Below are 21,149 nucleotides of genomic sequence, written 5' to 3'. Positions count from 1 at the left end.
AGGCTGTACACAGAGTTCATACTAGCGGTCCAACTTCTTAACATGACAGAACGGCCGGTGGCTGACGTTCTCACAGATCAAACATCCCAGGGGTGGCTGGGCCATTCGGCCTCCCCGGGAGCCCCATCCCTAGTTGTACCTGCTTGGTTAGGAGCTGGGACTTTGCTTGTCCTTTCACAGCTCACATTTCACTGGTTGCTGGCTGTGAAGGTGTCAGCTGTAGCGTGGGTACCACTTCCAACCTCCCCAGCCCCACGGACGCTGATCTAGAGTCTGAAACGAGGAGTTTTCAGTCCTGAGCACGTGCTCCGTTTCCCCAGATTTAACAAGCGTGAGTAGCGACGAGCTCTTAGCCATCTCTCCGTTACCTGGCTTCTCTCCCGAATGTTCCCCTAGGGAATTTCTGGCTCCTTACCTACCTGTCTCAGTCCCAGGTGGGAGAGGAGACACCAGGTGGGTAAGAGGTCCCTTTGCCCCCGTTCATTCCTGTGACCGTGGTTCCAATGCCATCGGCACTGAACCCCATTGCATTTCCAAAGGATGTGAGTCAATGGCTTTCGGCGAAAACGTGATAGCTTAACTGTTAGCCGGAGTGTGTCAGGGACTCTTTAATTTCAAAAACAACATTTCAAAAAGGCATATTAAGTTTGTGTGAGTGGGGTGTTAAGTTTTCTGGTATCAAAGAGGCTATTCAGGATGTGAGTGGCTGGAGGAGCTCGTGGTGCCCTGGCTGTGTTTCAACCGCGCTGGACCCGACCCTCCAAGACCGGCCCCGGCTCTCCGGGCGCCAGGAAGGGATGCCGAGAAAGGATCCCTTCAGCGAGAAATTTCATTCTTTTATTTTCTAGGGTGGGAAAACAAGAAATAATGAAAAATAAGAATCAGAAATGATCCCTATGAAGTAAACATGATCTCGTATCTCTTTCTGAGAGAGTGAAAAGGGGAAACGGGCAGCGAGAGAGGGTGAGGCCTCAAGGGGACTTTGTTCATATCCAGAGAATCAGCAGCCGGCGGACCTGACCGTCCCGCCTGCGCCCACCCCCGACCGGCTCTGACTGTCGTTCACATTTTCCAAGAATCCTTCCTGACCCCTGAGACTGCATTAAGAGCCCTAAGGGCAGGTTCTCACAGCCGCCAGGCCCGCTACTGAATTGCCGACGTCCCCATAAGACTGGGCGCTTCCCCCCAGGGGATGTGCATCTCCCTGAGTCTCCCACCAGAGGGGCGGGTGCTGGGAGTCTCTCCACGTATCCCACCCAAGGGGCTTTATAAAGAGCCTTGAAGGAGGCTCCGCTGGGCGAGCTGTCCACCTGGGCCTGGATCTAGAGCCCAGCCGGCAGATCCATCCAGAATTACTGCGAAGTGCCCGTTGCCCGAAGTGAAGTAGCCGGCAGGCACCCCGGGTCCCGCCTGCTCAGATACCAAGGGCCACCCTGTTCCTGTTGACTCCGTGGGCCCAGAACATACTCTTTTTATTTTATTTTATTTTGCGGTATGCGGGCCTCTCACTGCTGTGGCCGCTCCCGTTGCGGAGCACAGGCTCTGGACGCGCAGGCTCAGCGGCCATGGCTCACGGGCCCAGCCGCTCCGCGGCATGTGGGATCTTCCCGGACCGGGGCATGAACCCGTGTCCCCCGCATCAGCAGGCGGACTCTCAACCACTGCGCCACCAGGGAAGCCCCTCAGAACATACTCTTTATTCTTTGAACCCTGAGACAACCTTTTGTAGCTTCGGGAGTTAGATTTTGAATTCGTTGGCCTTTGAGTAACATAGCAGTCTAGAATTCGGAGGCCCTCTCTGAGACTTTGCACTCTTTCCCGGGGACTGTGACCCTGCCCTCACGTACGGATTGTGCTCGCATTTCCCCTCCTCCGCCCCTCCCCCCACCCTGAACCGTATCAAAATCCCGTCCTAGGCAGGGGCATTCAGCAGCCACTCTAGAGGTTGTGTTTCAGAAACTGGATGGAGGAACAGAGCGCTGGGCGTCCTGCTTCTTCCTACTGACTGTGAAGAATATACTAAATTGCCACAAAGGTCACCAAAGGTCATACATCCCGAGCGCTATAACGCGAGGAAGAGATGTCCAGTGTGTCCCGGGGACCAAGGAAGCCTGCGGTGTGAACACACGGGTGTGGAAGGCAGCCCCCATCGCGATGTCTCTAACTGGCTCTTCTCTCTTTCCTTCCCCTCCTCCTAGGTACGAACAGCCGAAATGTGACAACTCGGCCAGGGCTCATCCTACCAAAACAAGGGATTTGTACAAGGGCCGCCAGCTCCAAGGTGAGTGGAACGACGGGTTCGGTCGGATGCGCCAGCTGCCACTTCGAGTTTTCTTGCAGATTTAGGATGAGGAAGGATCTCAAGCGAATTTAGTTGCAAAGAATGATTTCAAATTAACAGAGGCAGTGAGTTTAACCTTATGATTATTGAAAATACATTCCCAGAAATGTTTTATGGATGTTCTCTTTGATCAGAAAGCCCATAAGTGTTTGTGATACACCAAAAATGACGGTTCCAACAGTTAAACCTCGAGCCCCGCCTGGACCCAGCGTCTTCCAGGAATTTATGTGAGGTTGAACTTGGTCGTGTGGCGTGAGCCCCGCGCCGGCCGACCCCCGCCGGGTTGCAGTTATCTGATGAGATCTCAGGGTTAGCGACATGACTCCTGCATCATGGCAGTTTCACGGGCATCGGTGGGATGCAGCCAAGCTGGAGGCTATTTTGCTTCATTTCCATCCTCTTTCTTTCCTTTAAATGCCTCCAGATTGTGTACACGTAGCCACAGCCTCAGAGACCATGAAAACCATTCTCTAACGTCTTTCTTCTAGCGCGAGTGGTGGATCTTGGTCTTACACAGAGTCTGGATAATTTCCTGCTTAGAAAAATTCTGTGGTCCTTGCATGATTTGTACTGCCAATGATAAAGAGGGTTTTACAGTCCGAAAGGTAAAGATGTTTCTCTGCTGTGAGCAGAGGTAGAGAAGACTAGAGGGTCACCCATCCACCTCCGTATCCCTCCAGCCATACCTGGAACGAAGGCACTGGACACAGAGGGAGCGGAGAAGGCAGGACCTGGTCTGGGGACGGGGGGAGCAGAGCACAGCCATGCTGCCAAAACCACTCTGCCGCCCCATGCTTGTTCTGAGACATTTGTCGTGGGTCTTCCGCTGTTTCCCCTCTCCACACCTTCCTTTCGATGCAGGTGGAGGAATCTCTGACATTATTGTGATCATCGCACGATGTCTCTCTGTGTGCATGGTCAGTGGGGTTTATGTTCATGAATCAGGCTGCTTTCTGGATCCTGGAGCTCCCCGAATGGTGTCCTCCAGTCAGAAGGGCGCTCTCTCCCTCCCTTGTCTGGTACAATCTCTTGCCTCTGCAGTCAGGTTTTAACACCGGTGGACAATAGTTTTCTTAACAGGAAAGAATGGATTTAGCATATGCTTGGTCCATGGCAAGACCCCAGTGAATGTTTGCTCCTTTTAGCTAGTCTTAGCCGTGCCGCAGAAACTTCAGGCAATCTGTTCTTTGTCTCTGAGGTTCCAAGACTCTCGATTTTTTTTTTAAGATGTTTTTGATGTGGACTATTTTAAAAGTCTTTATTGAATTTGTTACACTATTGCCTCTGTTTTCTGTTTTGGTTTTTTGGCCACGAGGCATGTGGCATCTTAGCTCCCTGACCAGGGGTCGAACCTGCACCCCCTGCATTGGAAGGTGAAGTCAACCACTGTTCCCTCAATTTTTTTTTTTTTTTTTTTGATAATCCAAAACTGCATTACTTCTAAATTGAGATGCATGTGGTTTTTGCACATATAACATGAATGTCATTAATGAATGTGCGGTCAGGCTCTGCTCTTCACTAGTTAGAGATGCTACGACAGGCAGAACACAACCCATCCCATCTCCTCTTGGTGGGTGTGCTTGGCTAGGAAGGAATGTGCGTTCGTGGTGGAATCCAGTACATGGAACCCTGGGCTGGGACTCTGGATTTAAAGGCTGCAGTGGTCACTCATCTTCTGGGAAGCGCTGACCCTGGATATTGAGAAGTACCATGTGACATCACTCCTGGCTCGTCTGGGAGTCAGATGGGCCATTTAGAGAAAGAGCATCTAGCACTTCAGGGAAAACCGTGTGAAGAGGTACACCTCAGAGCTACAGAAACCGCACCCCGTCAGAGAGGAGGTCAGTTAGGCTGAGCACAACGGTGCCCTTTCCTTCCCCCACCTTCAGAGAAGCCCAAGTCCCCAGGCACGAAAACCATCTTCCACAAGCTCGGTAAAGGTCAGCTTGTTTTGCAATTGTAGATGTTTGGGAGTGTACCATTCATGACCACTTAATCATTTTGCTTTTTTGGAGATAATTATCCTTATTAGGGAAAAACAAGTAGGTCTTAAAATAACTCCTGGATCGAGGCTGTTCTTATGGAGAGGAGAAAACAATTTCCAGGATAACACAGCACAGTGGTGGGTAGGCAGACACTTGTTAAGTCACGTGCCAATGCGTTTTCTTCTAAAAAGGGATGGTTTTCATTTTAAGCAGTTTTTCTAAGTTTCGGCCAATAAGGGTCCTTTATTTTTCAAGCCAGGCTGATAATATCCTCACACACGATTCACCTTTTAGGGGCTTTGTTGATTGCCAGATGTTTATCTACATGCTGTGTAGGGGAGTGTGCGGATTCCCCGGCTCACACTAACTGCGGGAAAATGAGCATTTAATCTTCGGAGGCATTAAAAAGCATTTAATCTTTTACCCCATGGACAGATCAAGTCCCAGCCTGAGGGGTCGCTTCCTGAGAAATGGGTCATGATTTTGGCTCTCGAAGATTCTTCGTTTCTTCTGTAACTTTCCTCACACGACTCATACCGAGGCATCAGACCACACTTTCTCCCTCTGCAAACCTGCCCTGCCTCATTTTGCGCTGACATCTCTTAATCTCAGCGGCTTTTGAACCAACCTACGTGCCCTGCTCCCAGGCCTGCCCGTCACTTCCTTCATCCCCTTCCGCCTTCTCTTGTCTCAGCTGCAGGGCTCCTCACGGCTACGGGGAGTCTCCGTCGCCAGGACCTTGCCCATCACCCCCTTCTGCATCTTCCCCGGTCCTCTGTGCACCCTGCAGGACCCGGCTTCTTGGGGAGGCTACCCCTGGCTGACGCCAACCGTGTGTGCTCCCACTGCATCCAGGGTACCTGATGCGGCTTTGCAGGTGTTGAGTTACAAGCTCCACCCTGTGTGCTACGTGGTTCTCCTGAGAGATGGGCTGACCCCTGGGACGCCCACCAGCTAGCACAGCAAGGGGCACACAGGAGGCCCTGGACGCCTGGAAAAGAGTTTGCAAATTAAGGGCACCAGGCAGGGTTTCTTTTCCTATTCTGAGCCTTTCTGACTCTTCTGTATTGAGTGATAACTGGTAGACTTAGGTTTACCTAGTGGTTTTCCTGACTTAAAGGGCACAGAGCGTGAGTCTTCGACGAGTGGGATTTCTGTGTGGGAAGAGGGTGACCTGATACACAGAGTTCATTGTTCTGATCTGACGTCAGGGTGCCCTCTGACCAGGAGAAGGAGGGAGAGCCCACCCTGTTCTGTCTCCTTGGTGGAGAGCCTTGCACACCCACGTGTGGCAGCTGAAGGCCACGGGAGGCCACACATGTGACCGTTGCAGAGATGAGATGCCGGCAGAGGCCACGGCGGATGGAGATGTGCCTGCACTTGGCGCCCAGAGAGCAGCCCGTCCACAGACCTGGGTCCCCCATCCCCGTAGAGGAACTGGTTCTGGAGGGAGCTGGTGGGAAAGATTGATGAGGGAGAGATTATTACAAGTAAAGTCAACATAAGTAAGCTTTATGGCTCAGAGTTTATGGCCTCCTCTAACTTGTACCGATCAGATGATTTGTGTCTTTACACTTAAATACACTTTTTGTCTGACTGTCATTCTGAGGTGCGATTTTAGCAGGATCAGCAGGCTTTCAGTCTCTCTGGGCGTTTGCTTCATTTAGTCTCTTCTGATGGAGCAGCCACTGGTTTTGTTAGTCATCAGCTGCAGTGCAATGCAATCAAATACTTGTAGGCATTTGATAAGGAAGAACCCAAAGATAGGAGGGCAGGTAGAAAGAGTTCTGAGAGCAGGTGAGTCCACAGGGAGAAACCTCATCCCCTACTCCTAGCCCTGCTTTGCTCCATCAATTTTGGGGGAAGCTCTGATGTCCTTCTGGGGCTTCAGAGTGTCAGTGGTGTAGTCCCAGGACCAACAAGAGGGTGGTGCTTCATCCCCCAAACCAGAGCCATCAACTGTCCCCTGCCCCACAGACCTCCTCCATGCTGGCACCCAGATCTGCCACGTGTATTTATTTTGATTAAACAGCCCCACCCATAACATCTCCGGCAGCCCTGTGGACCTCACAGCAATCAACAGCGGTCAAAGCCCCCTCCCTAACCTAAAGGCCCCTCTGAGGGAGAGTTAAGCCACCACACAGAGCCTTTTGAAGTCAACAGCCATGAAAATCTCTCTTCTCAGGGCCTAAGTGATTGCAGGTACAGTAGGGTCTTTGATTCCATTAGAAGCCCTCAAAGCGCCACCCGGATTTTCCAAGCAATATTTTAGCACAACTCTAAATGTTTTCAGAATTAATTATGATTTCCTGAGGCAGCATAAAATGATCCTTACGTTGCCCGAGGTAATTAGACCCTGAACCTGGCATCTGTGCCAAGGACTGCATGGCACTTAGGGACTGGTGTTTACTCTCCTCCAAAGTGACCTGGGCCTTTGAGGCTCTTTCAAAGATAATAGGAGATGTCAGTATTTCACCCGTTAGAAATGTCAGCGTCTGTGGTTCCGTGTCACATCAGGTACTGACTTCACAGACAGTAATGATTTGAGCTGGGCTGGGAGCACGCTCGCTGGGGACCCTCCATGTGCTCTGCACCCGCAGTGAGCTCCTCACACCCCCAGCTTGGAGAGGCTTCCTGGTACCTGTCTCCCAGCACGAAGCCTCGCGGAGGTGAGGACAGGTGTGCTGTGTGTAGGAGAGGGTTTTAAACAGCGTTTTGCTCTTAAGAGCTGTCTGGTGACTTTATAGCTAAACATCATTGCTGGTTCACTCGGTGTCCAAGTGTGGGTTGGATTCCGGCGTGGAAGGGACTGTTCTGCAGTGCTTGGGACAGGGACTGAGCTCCGTTATTTTATTTTTCGACTGGCGAGCTTGGTGATTAAGTATGAAATTTAAACTCTAAATCTGTACCTGAGTAAGATGACTAATCCTCTAGAAGAAAACTGCATTTCGTAGAAAGCACGACAAAGAAAGGGACCGTTAAATCCAGTTTCCCTGAGGACGGGATGTTACAAGTAGAAACTCAGTTAAAAGCACATGTGTAATCTCCATCCTAAAGATCTATAAGACAGGAATCCAGGAACAAGGGAAGCCAGGGGAGTCCAGGGTTTGGGAACATGCAGTATCCTGCAGGTGTGTCCTGAGACGCGGGCTCTGTCTCAAGATGTCACAGAGAATCACTCACAAGGAACTGGGAAAAGCCTGATCAGACACGAGGGAACATGTGTGAAACAAATCCTTTATTTGGTACTTAGCTGTTTCTTTAAAAAAAGAAAAAAAGTCGATAAGATGCCAGGATGTGCAGAGGCATCCAGAAGACGAGAACTAGAACGTAACCATTGTACTTGGCAGAAGTCTTAGGTTTTTATTAGAATATTTAGTTCAGTTGATATTTTTCTCCATTTTTAAGAGAATAGGAGAAATTGGAGAAGGCTTGGAGGAGATCATGGGAATTACTCATTCGCAATAAGGTAAGAACACATAAAGGCAAGTTGAGGAAACAAAGGCTATTTTTTTTTCTTAACATGAAGAGGAAAGAAAAATAAAGGTCAACTGAAAATGTGAAGTGACTTACAAAAAGGCGTTGGGCGCTTCTTCCATTTATTAAGGCCGAGCTGAATGGAGAAAAGAGAGTGTTGGGGTTATTTCTTGAGTTTTCTGAATGAACCCAAGAAGAGCATCCTTACCCTTTAGGATGTACCTGCACGGGGAGCTGAGAAGTCTAAACTCATGGAAGTCTTCAGTATTAGGTAGAAATGTGCTTTCCAAGGGGCAGGAGAAGGGAGAGACCATCTGTTTCCTTCCTATTCTTTCAAGTGAAATCTACAACTCGGGTTCACTAAAAACAATTTACGCACTTGTCCTGTGCATACAGCTGCTGGGCAGCCTGCTGTTTTCGACTTCACATTCTCTCTCTTTGTTGCCGGCGGCACTGACTCGCTCCAGCCAAGTTCCCAGACAGGCGCTGAGCAGATTTCTCATCCCTCATCCACATCCGTGGCAGAAGCCTCTTAGGAGGCACGGGCCGGCCAGACGTCCATCCTGATGGTAACGGCCGTCGCCGCCAGATGAAGTCTAAGCTTGGATGAGGCCGTCACGCTTCAGCCTCACCCCTTGCCCCTTCTCCCCACCGTGGAACCCACATCTCAGCCCAGCCACTCGTCTGCTCCAGAAAAGGGATGCGTGCGTCCAGAAGCCCAGTTCTCTCTCAGTGACTGGCCCTTCATAACCATCGGCCTTGTCGGAAAGTTCTTTACATTTTCTACATCTTTGTGCCCTTCACTGTAAATGCGCTGTTTTCCCAGTCTTTTCTCAGCGCACGTAACCACTCCTGATTTGGCCTCGATCTTGGATAGGCTGTGGGCTCCGAGGTTACAGCCCGCGATCTGCAGATCCCCCAGGCCCGGTGGGCACACAGGCCCGAAAGAAAGTGTTCCCTGGTCCCTCCTCATCAGCGAACAAAGCGGTTCAGACCCCCTCTGTTGCCCTCGCGCTGTCTGTACTCCAGCCCTTTGCTGAATCGTCCTCATCGGTCCCGTTATCCTCCTGGTTATCCCCTGTTTTAAATCCAGAACTGTCTGAACCCTGCAACCACACTTACCTTCTCTGTTGTATCTTCCTGTTGTTAACTTAGGATTCCTTCTTTGTAAACTCAAGCCTATGGGGCAGCTGGCCCAAGGCCAGACGCTTTGGGGGACGCAGAGCTCCTCAAAACCCAGTGCCAATCCCCTCCGGAGGAGAAGATTGATCCCAGGACTGATGCTCTTAAACAAGACAGCAACACTGTAACAGTTAGAAAAATCAGGGAGATGGAGACTGGTGCATAACAGTTTCCCCTTCTATCTGAAAACGTCATGCTTTCATTCTTAAAACCTCTTTTCCAGATTTTGTGCCAACGTCAGGACTATTTACCTGCCCCCTAGATAGCGCTTTTTGGGTTAGGACTCTCTTGGCCGTCTGCGGTCACCCCAATGCTGCACAGTCCTGGGGCGTGAGAGTTAAAAATCAGTCCTGCAGAAATTCTGAAGGGAATGGAGACAGGCAAAATCCCATTATCCGGGTTGGATATTGGCCAGAGCACTGGGGTTATTACTCTTAGAATAGAGGCAGGACTAATGAAAACGGCCCAGTGATGGTAGAAATTGAGTTCTATTCTTCCTGATAACTTAATTCCCTGCGAATTTAATTGGACCAGCCAAGACCACAGGGCTCGAATACATAAGCCGTGTGTTGGGCTGTTGGACACTCCCCAGTGACCAATGATGGTGGAAACGTCTCAAAACCTGGTTTATAATGAATACCAGCAGTCCATGGAAACTTCTAGAATGTTTTCACTGACAGGATGATATAATTTTTTTCTTCGCTCTCTTCTGACTTGTCAAAGCGAGAACAATTTTTCAGAAAAGTCAAGGGTTTCTCCCTCTGAGGGAAAAAGATAAATTGACTACGCTTTGGCTGTTAATTAACTTTTAGAAATTCCTGAGACAAACTGTTCAAGAGTGATTTCCAGCAGAAGAGTTTGGGGTTATGAGCTCTCATCCCACTTATCCGTCTTTTCTCTGTGCTTTTGCTTATTGAATTAGTTAACTTATTTAAGGTGTATGTTGTCCTTATTTACAGAGAACCTGAGGCACCTCCCTCTGTTCTCAGACATCTCAGAATCTGACAATTGATGCAGAACGGTATTGTCATCAGAGATTCCTTAAATTCAGGAAGTGTCAGATTTCTGATTTTTAAAAACTCTCCTGAGAAACATGCATCGTCTGTCATGAAACAGCACTTTGGGGAGCACCCTTTGACAGGCTCTAGAAAGTGTGGTTGAAGTCAAGGTTTTGTTTAATACTTTGCCCTGTTAAATGATCCCCACTTGTTATATTACAGAAGGATAAATTTGCTTATTCAAATGCAGCAGAATAGGAATTTTATCTTTGTAATTTCTCTAATGGAAAAAAAGTTTTGAAGAAAAGAAAGGAGTGAAATAGATACCAGAAATACAAAGGGATAGCTGTGCATGCCCCATTCCCGGTAACCCTCCCTTTTTCCTAGTTGTGCCATGTCCTTTGTTGACCTCACTCTTTATTGTTGAGTGAACCAACTCTTTTTGCCCATCCTGTTTCCCCAGAATGCACCAGTGGACTAGAGTCCACTTCTGCATGATGTCTGATTGACCACTTAACACCTCACTCAGTAGAGGTGAGGAGGTTGCCCCGTGTCCCGGAGTGGCTGCTATGCTTGTCTTCCCACCACTAATCCAAAGCCCTTTCCACCGTGTGACGCTGTTTCTCATGTCAACAACTCTGCAGAGAGTCTTCTCCGCTAAGGAGAAGCTGAGATACAAAATGCCTTAGGGCAGAAGTGGGTTGCTTTTATACCCTAGTCGAGGAAGTGGTGAGGATGTGACATGGGAAGCGCCCATGACGTGCTCCCTTCACCTCTGACCAAGCAGAGGTGTGTGCCTGAGCTTCCTGGCAGTCACCTCAGCAAACGCTGGAGAGCCATCTTTTTTGGAAACCCCTCTCTAGGGAGAAGGTTTAAGTTCATAGTGCATCTATCTGACAGTCACTTCGCTCTATTTTCACATAAATGAATATGGATGAAATGATCTCTTTGATTATCTTCTAGCTCTACCCTCCAGAGCATTTCTATAGAAATTCTTTAAATATGTGAAACCAAAGAGGCCAGTAGAGACTCATGCTGCAAACCGAGGCCATCGTACAATAAGCGAAGACAGGCTGGAGGCTCGGTGAGGTTGAGACCGTACCCGTTAAGGAGTGTGGACCATATCCTGCAGCAGTGTTGCCTGAGATGTGGAGAATTCATTTTTTATTTTAAAAAGCCACCGACGGGTTTGTGGTTGACGGGTCAGGAGTGCCCAGGACAAACCGGCGGTAGCACCGAGAACCACAGCAGCGTTCTCACTGGCAAGGATTTATTGAGAACTTACAAGGTCTTGGTCTCGAACCTTCACACACAGTAAAACGGTTAATCTTCACTGCAGCTCTGAGGAAGGGTTCTTTTCTCTGGGCTCTATAGATGAGCATGTTGATATTAAAGAGACCAGGTCTATATCATTTAGGTATCACCACAGTGATACATAGGTGACACCTATTACATAGGTGACACCTATTTAAGCTAGAGAAATCGTGTTGAAGCCAATCAGAGTTACACACACACACACACACACACACACACACACACACATATTTACATGAATCGTATTGGACCAAAATTCCTTATAGTATGGCTCTCGTTATAAGGTGGACTGTATTGAACGCCTCTGTGATCTAGTGTTAAAGGAACCAGAAGAAGCTTGTTATAACGTTGTTGTGCTTTGTCGTGGAACACAGACAGAGACACACACATATATGCACACAGACACACCCACCCACCACAGACACCCTCTGTATCCAGTCTGAATGAGGCTTAATTTACCAAAATTAATAGAAATGAGTGGAATCTCTCTCCACCCCTCCTCGTCCCTTAGATCTGTGAAGCTGGGCTCTTGCTTTTCTTCCAGAGGTCCCTGCACAGGGTTTGCTCCTGGAGGCCCCCGGATGCCTGGGCCCCTGGCCATGGGAGACGCAGAGGGGTCTGACCTGGTTCCCCCTGGGTCTGTCTCAGGTGTCTGGGACGGCGCTTAGGATGAGGACACGTAGGGAGGGATGATACTAGAAGGGGATTCTCCAGGAGGCCTCACCAGACCGACAGAGACAGGAACTAGAACGTGAGGGGCTGGAGCTGAGGGTGGGCTGGGGGACAGACCCCACTCCGCACCCTGAAGGGAGGGTCTGCACGAGGCGGCAGCCAGTGTGGGATTTTGTTCTGAAAGTCGGTCCTGCTCTCACGCCGGTGTTCTTAGGCGTTGTTTCTTCCATCTCGGCCTCGGGCTTTGGGGGTTCGGTTTTTCATGCACTTCCCTCCTATCAAGAATAAATAGGATAGGTTCAAGTCTAGGCAGCAGTTACCTTGTTCTAAGTTGGCCATTAGCTTTTGTGCACCCTCTCCTGGAAAGTGTGAATTTCATCCTGGACGCTGCGAGGGTGTCTTCACAGCAAAGGCGGGCGGGCAAGGGGCGGGTCATCTAGGACTCCCGGGCCTGGCAGATGGACGTGGCCTTGCGTGTCTGCCTGCCCCGTGCGGAGCGCCCACTGCAGTCCCGCCGTCAGGAAAACAGCTCGTGGCCCAGAGAAGACAAACGGAGGTCTTTGGACTTTCTCACCGCTGAAGGAGGGAGTGAGTCTGTGTTTACAGCCTGTCACACACCTTCCCAGACGCCACAGTGAAGACACCAATCTGGCTTTCATAGTCCGTGTGAGCCAGGTAACTGCTGAGATAAGAGCTCCCTGACAAAGAAAACGAAAAATCATCAGTCTGCAGCTTTGGTGATTGCAGAAGCCTCTCAGCCCGACCAGGGTCAAGTTCTGAGTATACGACATGCAGAGATCCTGATGCATTAAAGAAACGGGGTCCTTCCACTGGTTAGAAAGGAATCTGAATCCCATAAGCAGTTGTTCCCCTTAAGCGTAGGTGATACGAGCCTACCGCCAGCTCGGTCTAGGCCGCCCCACACAGCTTGATGCTCTGCTCGGGGGCCTGGACCGGACTCGCCATTTCTGCCTCAGGTGTGGAGGCAAGGCCACTGCAGCGCGGGGTGCTGGAGACAGAGCCCTCCGAATCCTTCCTCTGGCCCCTGAGGTGTTTCCCCTTTGGAAAGAATTGGCCACAAGTGCAAGATTTCCGCAGACAAAGCTCAGATGACTTGAGACGGCCAGGGAAGGTCTCGGAGGCAGCTGCCCTTTTATGTGTGTTCTAGCAAAGAGTCAGTGTTGACACAGTTAACGGGGAGCTTAGCCATGATATCCCCACAAGCATGCCTGCGGCCACTTGGGCCTCACCTCTGTTGGCTGCAACGTTCTACCACAGTCTTGCATCTCTTGGCCGTAGAAGACAATGTCCTGCTCTCTGAATATTGCCTCCAGAGACGGGCTCTGGGTCAATCCTCCTACAACTAAACGCGATCATTTACTGGTGTATAGTTAGGAAACCTACAGAGAAACTTACCTCCATCTGGTACCTAAGCATGTGTTTTCCAACCTGCTTACCTTGGAGGGTCCATGGGGAGGCCACGCCACTTGGAATCAGGGATCTTTCCTAGCCTTGGAGGCGACGGCTGAAGGAGACGTTTGGCTACACCTACTTAAAATCTGTTAGGCTGAAAATATGGTTGTGGAAACTCAGGACCTTCTTGCCCAGTTCTCTGTGTGCTTGAGTGGAGCCCAACTGCTTCTTGAGGAGAACCCCGTCCCGCCATCTCTGTAAAAAGGGGACATCCTTCTATCCGGTGTCTTATTATTACGCTTCTTATTTCATGTGATTCTCAAGGCCAACGGCTCCTCGTGTCACCAGCTTCAGAGAAAGAGATACACTCCAGGCCCCCAGTGTCTGGGAGGAGCTCAATTTTTATCAAAATCTGAGAAAAGCATAGACGATTTGCATGAAAGAATTGCCCCCCACTCTTGGTCTTCTAGAGCCTTCTCTTTGGGTTAGCTGGAGGTGAGAGTATACAGACCACCGGCCTCCCCTCTACTGAGTGATTCCGTCCACTTCAGGGCTGTACCGCAGGCCTACACTGGGCGTATCTTATAAAATTAGCCCCCTGCAGACTGTTGTTTGCCAAGATACAGGTACGTGTACTGTCAGCCCACCTGCACAGCTGTGGTTAGGGCCACGAGGACGGGTTCCCTCTTGTTTCAGGATCAAGAAGTGGCCCTTATCTCTGTCCAGTTCAATCCACTCGGCGCTTTTTCTTTTGATGGGCTTCCCCTCCCCGCAAACACGAGGGCCGTCTACACCAAAGGCGCGTTGAGATTAACCTCACTCTCACGCTCCACTGTCTTTACCCTTATTTTGTCTCAGTGTCGATATCCTTCCCATTTATTAAATTTAACTTTATTCTGAAGCAGCGCACGTACTTTGCCGTCCTCCTGGAGTTAAGTAAATACTCGCGTCTGCACGGCACATAGAAAGCACGACTGCTCTCTGCTGAATGTGCGTGTTTACAAGTGAAGACGCGCAGCGCGTAGGCTGAGGCCACAGCGAAGTCACAAGGAAGACAGGCTTCACCGAGGTGGTTGGTTGTGTCACAATTTGTGGGCAGGACATTGAGAAGGAAAAACGTGTTTCTTCCTGACAAGGCAACTGGCACATACAGAAGCCAGTGACGCTGATGATTGCTCTATGTGACCAAATCCCAAGAAGCAGGAGATTTCAATTTCTTGGTCTTGTCCAGGTTCAAAGACCCTCCAGCTCCTAAGAGCCTGTGTTCTAGTGGGGTGGGGGGCGCAGCAGGCTCCGTCGTACCCCCAGCGGAGACGGGGTGTGATTAGCCCAACGCCAGAGGGGGCGTGTTGCAGGGCCTGTTCCGGCCTCCGCACCGTCGTGCTGAGGACACAGAAGTTCTTAGAAAGAGAACAACACGATCCTGTGACCCCCTGGAGGACAGTTAGCTGTTCTGTGGCCGTCTCCCCAGTAAAAACATTGGCTTGTAGAAAATATTTCTGCCTTCATAGAACCTGAAAAACTATAAATAGACATTGAAACGTTGAGTCAAAGCATTCCATTCCAGAGTGACACTGGATGTCTGTTTCTCCATGTCAGTGACAGTCTGTGACAAGCTGTTTAAACAGTCTCGGGAGCGGGCTGGGCCTGCAGAACATCTGTAGGAGATAATAAACCCAGATGCAATGTTCAGAAAGAAATCGAGTGTATAGTTTAGAGAAGTGGGTCTGAGTCTGGACACGTGAGACCAGTGGTGTTCCCAGGATGGCGAGCCACGTTCCTCCTTGTCATCTGAGTTTCCTCACCCCTGGGTGTTTACTTGGTGGGGTTTCCAGAGGGTTTGCAGACAGATCACTGAGCTACGAGCAGAGCTCCGAACGGGGTCAGGCCGACTGGGGTCACCTGCAGGTCACAGATGCCTCTGGAATCTGCGATAGGGTTCGTGGGCACTGCTTCCCCATTGTGGCTGGTCCATCCAGGGCTGTACCACTGGGCAGCCTGCTCCTTGGGGGAGGGCAGCCTCCTGACCTCCTGTGGCCGATCAGGGTAGGTGGGAGGGAAGCAGGTCCATCACTGAGGTGAAGGTCAGCGAGGGCCCAGGACAAACCCCGTGCAGGGACGTCTGTCCCAGCCTGGGCCAGCGGACGGGGAAGGGAGTTGGACCATTTCTGTACCCCCTTTTTCCACGGTAAACGTCTTCTCACAGCCCAGCTCGCTGCCGTGAAAGGAGTGTCCTCAGTTCCTAGAGCAGCGTGCAGCTCGCTGGGCTGTCCCTCGAGCTTCGTGTACTCAGTGTCTGATCTCGTTCATACTCTGGGAACAGGCACAGTGGGGGGAGCCTCTCACCCAGGCTTAGCTGAAGCCCTCACTTCCTGTTTTCTGCTATCCTTCTGGTCGCCCACACATGCTTTCTCTTGGTTCTTCCCCTGTAAAAACCAAGCAGGCACTGGACACCTGGAGACGCCCCTGGATCACTTTCTTCCCAGCATCCCTTGCTGCCAGTGCCTCTGCACTCAGGTGGCTATAGGATGCTGGGCATCGTGTCCTCAGAGGGTTTGGGCTGATCTGGGAGGCGTGGACTACCTGAGCCCTGCTTTCTGAGGATATAATTAAATTGGTGTTTTGTCCTGCCTGGCTTATGGTACAGAAATCATTCGGCCAGACTTTCCACAAGAAGGAATGCCTTTACCTATACCCCCGCTTTTAGGGTTAACAGCACTGCTCTGTGTTACAGCCCTGGGCACCTGAGTGTCATCAAGGTCAATCGATGGTTCAGACCTTTTGTTAAACAGATGCACTGCTGAGTGGGCAGCTGGACATGTGAACGGCTGAGTAGATGGAGCCGTGGAAGACAAAGTAGGTCCAGAAGCTTTCTTTCGTGTGTGTCGTGTCACGTGCTTGAATGTCCGTCGTCGTTCCCGTAGTTTGATGTCAGTAATTTTTAAAGCCCTGCTGAAGAGCAGGTGTCCCCAGTGCTTATGCGGCTGACTTGCTGATCCTTTCAAAGCTTTTACTCATTTGCTTGAAACGGGCAAGTGACCCGGCAGAGCTCGACTTCTGGGAAACAATAATTACGCTGTGAGAAGGTAGGACTCCTGTGCTTGTTCTGCAGTGAAACCTCACTGCTCAGGGCTCCCTGGGTCAGGGAGCCGGGTAACCCTCTCTCCAGCTGCACCGTCTTACTGCTCTCCAGCTCAGGGCTCTCTTCCCTTCAATAGCCGTCCTAGTCAAAGATTTGTAGGGTAGAAAGACGAAATATACACAGCTTGGTCTGATTCCCTAAACTCGACAGAAACCTGTGCTAACAAAACTGACCTCTGTAGCCTTGGAGATGACCCGTGGAAAGCATCTGGCACTGAGCTCGGTTCCAGGAAGTATGAGTTGCTGGTGGTGTCAGGACGTCGGAGGAGAAGAGGGTCCATGCCCGCTGGGCTAGGCAGTGGGTGGTCCTGGAGAAAGTGGGCTTTGAGCTAATTTATTAAGAACGAGAAAGGTACAAGAGGGCAGAGAATGGATGACGTTTCAGGTGTAATAAACACTTGGGCATAAAGCAGAAGTAAGAGCTATGCGATTAATAAACCTAACAGCATGTTGGGGTGAGTTTAGATTCCAGGAGGAGGGGGATGTTTTTTCTTTGGTTTTATTTTCACATCGAATCGTCTCGTTATATTTTTCTAAAGAGGATAGGATTTCCAGTTACAGTCATCGACTGTAGATCCAAGTGAAAAGCGAATATGTCGTCTTTTCTTCAAGGATCCTGCCTTTTACCTGAAACCCTACACTGGAGCCATGGCTTCCTGGGTCCGGCGCATACTTGTTTATGGTCTGGGTGATGTTGACAGAACAGGAGAAGGAGAGAGCTGCTATCTGTTTAACCAGTTAGCAAAACGGAATCTGGGTTGCAAATGTAATTGTAGGAGATCGATGCCCGTCGTAACGGTCACGAACGACCACCGTTCCTCTCATCCAGCATTTCCAGACTTGATGCTTTATAAGCATGAAATAGAATAATTCCAGAATCTTAAAAACATCTTCATTTGAATCTTTCAAATGACAGGAGGCTATATAACACCTAGTTGATTAATGTTAACTGGGTTGGTTGGTTAATAGTTAATGATTTAACTCAGGAATGAAAGAAGTAACATCCCATATTAATATTCCATACCAATAGCCTGTGCATCCTTAATTATTGGGCTGGCCAGAAAGTTCGTTCGGTTTTTTTCCGTAACATGTTACCTTTGAATTTCCAAAATCTGTTTCTAGCCTTACACAGTACTAGGACAGAGTTTTCACAATATACTTATGCCAGACGTCAATAACTTTTCTATTTCTTGACAACTTATTTGTGAAACATTGTTTTTAAAGGTACAAAACCAAAACCAAGCATGGAAACGATCACTCGTTCCTTACCCTTTCCCTTTGTTTCTTGCTGGATCCGAAGGTTCTTCCATGCTGCATAGCGGATCAGATTGTCCAGGCACTTGTCTCTTGCTGGATGTTAAAAACCAGTGATTATCTGTTGTGTAAAACACTGTACATCCTGAACTTGCACAATCGAAGTGCGGGACTCCAACTTCCTTGGTTATATTTCATCTTGACAGTGGCTCAACGTCCAGCCGCCATGATCGTCTTGAATCATTATTTTTCAACTTCTGCTCTGCAGCCTATTATAGTCTATCCTCATTTATGTGCTCGTTCCAAGCTCGATATGAGAGCATTAAAGTCTTCTCCACCCACGACATTGCATAGATTTTTTGAAAATGAGAAAAACAAAGGCAGGACCTTGCCGCCCTTCCTCAAGAAGCTCCCTAGAGATCAGTGCTATTCCATTGACTTAACACCTTGTTCCTGAAGCCTTTGAACCAGAGGCAAGTCCACTGACCTCTGTCTCCGAGGAGACGTAACAGGTGGTCAAAGGTGAAGCCTGGGAGGTCCCGTCCATTTGGATGCACGTCCCCTTGGAACAGAGTCTGCTCCAAACCGCAAGGAGTTCATTCCCTCTCTCTCACGTTCAAAGTGTTGGTGAGAAACCAGACCAATCCAATTCCCTCTTCTCTTTTAAGAATGTGAACTAAAATACCTACGTCCTTCTTCTTTGGATAGTTTCCTTTGTGTTTCTTCTGCCCAGAATAAGCAGGGGTGTGGATGATCTGGAAAATGAACTTTGGGAAATTTGGTATATTCAGATAATCACTTGGACATTGAGAAATGCATATGTAAGAAACCTTTTGATATTTGAAACCTTCAGAAACCATATCAGACTTGCTTCCTCCCCAGAGGTTTGAAATACATTTTCCCTACTTCTTCATTTCTGGGACAAACACCCCCATCTCAGAAATGACGGGAAGGTGAGCCCAGGACGGTGTCCTCGGTTAAGTGATGGGCGCAGGCGTGCCGTGACGTAGACGAGGGGTAAGAGGACATAGACACACTGCCCTCGTCTGTGTGGATTTGGGAAGCCTGGTGCGGCCACTGTCCAGCAGCGTGTCCTGTAATCGCTCCCTTCTGAGTCTCTGTCTGCTCATCAGAGAAAAGGGGGTGATGCACACCCGCCCCCCAGGGCTCCTGCAGGTGGAGCTGAGCCCACGTCGTAGGTTTGCTCAGCACCGGCTCAGTGCCTGTAATACTGCACGTTGGCTGAAACGAGCTGCTGGCCGCCTTCACGGGGACTTTTCTCTCAGGGACCCTGTAGGCTGACAGGTGGGCAGGAGACCCCAGGACCCCGCCACTTACTGCCCAGGCTGTAATGGACATCTCCAATACTTAGCTGTCACCAAAAAACTCCTGGTTTTATTTTTTTTAATTGAAGAAACAAATTCGGGGGTCCCATTGGATTATAACGTTATGTAAGTTTCACGTGTTCAACATTATATTCCTACTTCTGTCTACACGACCTCGTGCTCCCACCAAAAGTGAGTTTCCATCTGTCACCACGCAGTTGATCCCTTTACCTGTTTCTCCCCTCCTTCCTCCTTTCACCTCTGGTAACCTGTTCTCTGTATCTGGGTGTTGGTTTTTGTTTTGTTTTGTTTGTTCATTTATTTTGTTCGGTTTTTGTTTGTTTTTTAGATTCCACATATGAGTGAAATTATATGCTATTTGACTTTCTCTTTCTGACTTATTTCACTAAGCCTAATACCTTCTTATTCCATCCATGTTGCTGCAAATGGCAAGATTTCATTCTTTTTTATGGCTGCATAATATTCGTGTGTGTGTGTGTGTGTGTGTGTGTGTGTGTGTGTGTACACTACGTCTTCTTTGTCCATTCATGTGTCGATGGACGTTTAGGTTGTTTCCATGTCTTGGCTTTTGTAAATAGTGCTGCTGTGAACATTGGGGTGCGGGTATCTTTTCGAATTAGAGTTTTCATTTTCTTTGGCTAAATACCCAGAAGTAGGATTGCTGGGTCATATGGTAATTCTATTCTTAATTTTTTGGGAACCTCCATACTGTTTCCATAGCGGCTGCACCAGTCCACAAGGAATCGTCGTTTTGCAGAGAGGCCTCAGAGAGGCCTGTAACTGAAACGGGAGGTGAGCATTTGCAGCTGGTTCTCGAGGGTTAGGCTCCTAGACTGAAAACCGGTCGGCCTCTGAGCACCCCATCGTTTGGGGAGTTTCCTTGCGGCAGTTGTGCCACTTACACCTTACACAGCATCAGGGATGGGGGCCGTCTTGGGCCTTAGTGTGTGGCCCCTGCTTGAAGTCCAGGCACAGCAGAGACATCAACGCTGTCGGCTTCCCTCCCGGTTCCCTCCTCTCGTTAGAAACGTGTGTGTGGCCCTTGGTCAGTTTGTGAGCATTCTTCCAACATGACTTCATGTGATGTTTGACTCAGGGGTCCATTGCCGTCCGCTTTTCAGATGCTCACTCGAGAGCGACTTAGAGGCACGGCCCGCTCCAAGGGCTGGGAAGTGAAGGTCCTGAGTGGAGGAGGGCAGAGTAGTTGCCCTGGAGCCAGAAGGCGGCCCCCAGAGAGCTGCGTCGGGGTGGGGGGGTGGTTCTCCTCAATGCCCCGGGGAGAAGCCCCGCGAAGGCCTTCAGGCCAGCCTTCAGAGCTGTTTCCCTGGGGTGCAGGCGGTACTCAGACTCCATGAAGGATGTTACCCTGCTCTTCCGATGGCATCCAGGCCCTGGGTGGTGAAGAAGGTCACTCAGAAGACATGTCGCCAAGCTGGGCAGAGCCAGCAGGCGTGGTGCTGAGGCAAAGCCTGTGGGGATTTGGAGTTCTGGGCTGGGTGGGGTTCCAGGGCAAAGAGCCCCTCAGCTCGCTGCATCCCCTGGACCGCCCTCTCAGTGGCGCTTTGGTCCTCGTGTGGCCATCCAGCCCTCCTGGTCAGCATTTCATTTTGTAAGCCTTCATTTTTATCAGTGTTTTGTGTTAAAACTCTCTCTCTCTATTTTTGGAGGTAGTTATGGTGTGAGTTCGTCTGTTTTAAGGCAGCTTTGAAAGCACAAATCTTCTCCGTATAGTGTTCACTGGTCTGACAGACAGCTTTTGGTGAGATAGGCCCAGGGTTTTTGCTTCAAGTCATTGCAGGAGGTACGGGAGAATAAACACAAACATTTGCTCACTAATTCATGCATATCCTAATTTGAAAGCAGTGTTACATAGAATGGACATCTGGCAATGAACCCTGGGCGTGGACTCTGCCCGGACACACAGATCCGGGGACGATGTCTGTGCCAGGGCGCCTGCCTCTCGCCGGAAACCTCAGCTGAATCTGTCCACGTACCATGTGGTCCCATGGTTCCGGCGCAGCCACAC

At 49.7% G+C, this 21,149-nt stretch overlaps 1 protein-coding gene across 4 annotated transcripts in view; it reads left to right on the top strand.

The window, feature by feature from the left end:
- SMOC2 (SPARC related modular calcium binding 2) overlaps nt 1–21,149 on the top strand; it is a 155,987-nt gene that overhangs the window by 110,570 nt on the left and 24,268 nt on the right. For all 4 annotated transcript variants that reach the window (XM_032651391.1, XM_032651390.1, XM_032651393.1 and 1 more), the window contains one exon: nt 2,199–2,281. In XM_032651391.1, coding sequence (XP_032507282.1) covers nt 2,199–2,281 — 83 coding nt within the window. The remainder of the gene's footprint in view (nt 1–2,198; nt 2,282–21,149) is intronic.

This window comes from Phocoena sinus, chromosome 12 (assembly GCF_008692025.1).
Source record: "Phocoena sinus isolate mPhoSin1 chromosome 12, mPhoSin1.pri, whole genome shotgun sequence".
Lineage (NCBI taxonomy): Eukaryota > Metazoa > Chordata > Mammalia > Artiodactyla > Phocoenidae > Phocoena > Phocoena sinus.
Note: the sequence above shows the minus strand (reverse complement) of the source record. Positions and strands in the feature narration are given on the sequence as shown.